General features: G+C 41.4%; 1 protein-coding gene across 2 annotated transcripts in view; it reads left to right on the forward strand.

Annotated features, from left to right (window-relative positions):
* Positions 1-3,261, forward strand: part of KANSL2 (KAT8 regulatory NSL complex subunit 2) — a 32,555-nt gene extending 29,294 nt beyond the window's left edge. For both annotated transcript variants that reach the window (XM_017894827.1, XM_017894828.1), the window contains exons 9-10: positions 1,404-1,523; positions 2,292-3,261. In XM_017894827.1, the coding sequence (XP_017750316.1) occupies positions 1,404-1,523; positions 2,292-2,423 (252 nt within the window). In that variant the 3' untranslated portion in view covers positions 2,424-3,261. The remainder of the gene's footprint in view (positions 1-1,403; positions 1,524-2,291) is intronic.
* Positions 3,262-4,133: the final 872 nt, after the last annotated feature.

A 4,133-nucleotide genomic window follows, 5' to 3' on the forward strand; every position in this document is an offset into this window, starting at 1 on the left:
AAAAAAAAAAAATTAGCTGGGCACGGTGGCACGTGCCAGTAGTCCCAGCTACTCGGGAGGGCTGAGGCAGGAGAATCGCTTGAACCCAGGAGGCGGAGGTTGCAGTGAGCTGAAATCGTGTCACTGCACTCCAGCCTGGGTGACAGAGCAAGACTCTGTCTCAAAAAACAAAAAAACAAGGAAAAAAACCAGATTGTTGCTCTGTGGGGATAGGGACTTAACCAAAATAATATTTCCTAGCCATTCAGAGGAACTGTGAGTTTTCTGTCATCCTTCCTTCCTTGCTGCCTTCTCCTCTTCCCCTGTTGGAGCTTGTTTGCTTGTTTTGTGGCTGTTAGGATGTTAATCAGGCAATCTTGTATTGTCCAGCAGTATTTAATTTTAATATAGCATTGTTCATATTTAAATTAATCACTGGTGAACTTGCATGTTGATTACAGGTAGCCTCAGAGAGAATATGCTTTTTTAAAAAATATTTTTTTAATTGTACTAAAACATACATAACAAAATTTTACTCTTTTAACCTATGTATGTATGTGTGTATGTAGGTGGGTAAGTAGAGATGGGGTCTTGCTGTATCACCCAGGCTGGTCTTGAATTCCTGGCCTCAAGTGATCCTCCCACTTCGGCTTCCCAAGGTGTTGGGATCACAGGCATGAGCCACTGTACCTGGCCATTTTTAAGTGTACAAGTCAGTGGTGTTATGAACATTTACCATGTTATACAGCTATCAGTGTTTTCTGTTCCAGAACTTTTTCATCAACCCAAACAGAAACTTTGTATTTTTTAAACAGTAACTCTCTCCTTTCCCTTTCCCCTGTTCCCTACTATTCTCTGTTCCTACTTTGTGTTTCTTTGAATTTTCCTGGACATTTTTTTTTTTTTTTTTGAGACAGGGTCTGACTCTGCCACTCAGGTTGGAGTGCAGAGGCGCAATCTCGGCTCACTGCAGCCACTGCGTCCCGAGCTCAAGGGATCTTCCCACCTCATCAGCCTCTGGAGTAGCTGGGACCACAGGTGTGTGCTACTGCGCCTGGCTGATTTTTGCAGTTTTTGTAGAGACAGGATTTCACCATGTTGCCTAGGCTGGTCTTTAACTCCTGGGCTCAAGTGATCTGCCTGCCTCGGCCTCCCAAAGTGCTGGGATTACAGGTGTGGTAGCCAGAATTGTGTTTTTTAATCCACTATATTGGTCTATGTTTTACATTTGGCAGCAGAAGCTCTCAGTGCTCTTGGATCTTGTTTCATTTGTTGGACGGTCTGGTAAAATTTTTATTTTATCAAAGGTAGGCTAGGGTTGAGGGAGACAGCAGAGTATTGCTTTAAAGTTTGCTGAAAAGCATGCCACCTTTATTATTGTTTCCCTTGGTATTGCTGATGGGCTTTTCTCTTTTATTTTCTAGGACTTGGATGTTGTGGGTGATGGTATGCAGTGTCCTCCTTCACCTTTGCTTTTTGATCCTTCACTAACCCTTGAAGATCATTTAGTCAAAGAAATTGCTGAAGACCCAGTGGATATTTTGGCAAGTGAAGAACAGTCCCACCTGTTTCCCCCATGTAGAGACCTGGCCAGGCAGAGGGTTCCTTGCTGGATAGCATGTACTCCTGGAGGGGAGTGGGTGTCATCACTAGTATAAAGATGCTCCACATGTCTCTCGCTCATTGAATACCATATAAGCAAAGCACTTTTAAAAATGCCCTATTTTGCTCCTGTATGCCCTTGTTGCTGTAGTTCTCCAGATAGACTCTTAGAACACCTAACGGCCCCTGATCCTCATATCCCAGAGTAGGACATAAATTTATTTAAATAAAAGCTTGAGACAAGGAATTTAGGTAAATTGTACCTTTGAGGGAGAGTTCAGCACTGAAATTGTTCTCACTATAGAATGACCAGTAAAGTAATGTGATTTGAGTTCTGTCTGTGAGCCTTGGGTAGAATTCCAGTGGCCCTGACTGAAAACCAGCAGTTGTACTGTAGCTGTTGGTTTCAAGCAGAGGCCTAAAGGACTGTCTTCCTATGGTCTGTTGGCTGTTCTGGGACCTCAGCAGGGAATGGCTATTTCATTTGGAAGAAACAACCTACAGCTCTCCAACCCATTAGAAGAGGCTCAGGAATAGGCTCTTCCGAGGGACAGGGATAGCTAATATAGGGAGGAGCATCTGTCCAGAATTAATTAATTTCTGTTGTATTGTTCTTATTGCTAGTATAAATGGCCACTGATAAGTCAGATTCATACTTCAGACCACAGTGAATGAATTTTTAACTGAAGTGCCTTTATTTCTTTTAACAGGGCCAGATGCAGATGGCTGGAGATGGGTGCAGATCCCAGGGATCTCGAAATTCTGAGAAAGCCTCTGCACCATTGTCTCAGAGTGGATTGGCTACTGCAAATGGAAAGCCAGAACCCACTTCTATTAGTTGATAGTTTGTTTGGGGAACCATTTTACTTTGGTGGATTTAAATTTCTCATTCTTCAAAGAAGTATTTCTTATCATCTCTCACAAAACACAGGCAACCCAGACTATCTTGTTTTTCTTCTGGATTGAGTAGTATAGTCAAAGGTAAAGCCAAATTTTGAGGACATGGACTAGTACTTCTTAAAAGTTGTGGGTTTCTTCCCACTCAGGGCAAGGAAGAGAGATAATCCCTATCAAAGCTGGGATTATTTGGTACTGTACCTAAAAGGAAAGTGACATCTTTGTAATGGGATTTCCGAAGTCATGGATAGAAATCCACTTAAGTAGCTAGGTGGGAGCTGTCTTTGTGAGTGGTGTCTTTTAGATACTGATGACCCTAATATCTGGTTATCTCTATCTAAAGACCTGCAGTTTAACTTTTCTTCACCTCTACTTAATTGGGCAATCTTTAACCCCTTTCCGTGGTGAACTCTGGCTTTTATCTTCTGAGAAAACAGCCCACAGGACTGGGTCCTCCTTATCCATCTTGCTTTTAACCTATGTAAATTTCTGTGGTTGCTATCTTATGTAAAATATAGTACAAATTTATTGTATATAGTTTCTATTAAATGTTAAAGAAAATGTTATGAAAATATCAGTCACCTGAATTGAATGCATGTTTTGTTTGAGAATATAGTCTCTTTCATGGTTTTAGGGACCTGTCTCTGATGGGAAAGGGAAATTGGGACAGATAATACTTCCATCCCAGGAAAAAATAAATCTTCAGTAGCTCATTTTGGTTTTACTTTTAAGGAAGAAGTAAATGAAAAGGGGCAGGACTTATTAAAGCCAATCAGTTCCAAATATCTTCTTTTTACCCTCCACTCTGTGTCCCCTACTCCCACTCCCATTTCTCACGATTAATGCCAATGTCATCTCTGCTAGGTGTGGTGGCTTACACCTGTAATCCCAGCACTTTGGGAGGCTGAGATAGGTGGATCACTTGAGCTCAGTACTTCAAGACCAGTCTGGTCAACATGGTGAGACCCTGTGTCTATATTTTCAAATTTTAAATAATTATTTTTTAAAAAATAATGCTCATGCCATCTCAAAATTCTCTGATGGTAGGAATATACTTAAAACATCAGAGAAATTGGGCCTGATGCTGGATCACTAAGATAGATAGGTATTGTCAAGATCGTTTTGACACTGAATCTTAGAGCAGGGTTAAAATAGAAGTTCAGTTAGGGTTGAGGTGCCTACACTAGAAATTGTCTATTTCTATACTGCATTATGACAAGGAGGGCAAAAGATTACTTTCTGTAAGAACTGAAATGGGCACAGAATGGCTTACAGTTACACCATCATCTTAATTAACTTTAAGCATTTACATTCAGAGAATGGTCAAAAGTAATTCATAAAAGGTCCATCAGATGAACCCCTAGGGAGATTGCCTTTACTAGGTCTTCCAGTGATACTGTTTTTAAGTTTGTAGTTCCCACTGCTTTTTTGATTCCCTAGTTTAGTACTTTTTTTTTTTTTGAGACGGAGTCTGGCTCTGTCGCCTAGGCGGGAGTGCAGTGGCTCAATCTTGGCTCACGGCAACCTCCATCTCCTGGGTTCAAATGATCCTCCTGCCTCAGCCTCCTGAGTAGCTGGGATTACAGGCATGCGCTACCGTGCCTGGTTAAATTTTGTATTTTTAGTAGAGATGGGGTTTTGCTATGTTGGCCGGG

Source organism: Rhinopithecus bieti, unplaced genomic scaffold, assembly GCF_001698545.2.
Source record: "Rhinopithecus bieti isolate Rb0 unplaced genomic scaffold, ASM169854v2 scaffold_24390, whole genome shotgun sequence".
Lineage (NCBI taxonomy): Eukaryota > Metazoa > Chordata > Mammalia > Primates > Cercopithecidae > Rhinopithecus > Rhinopithecus bieti.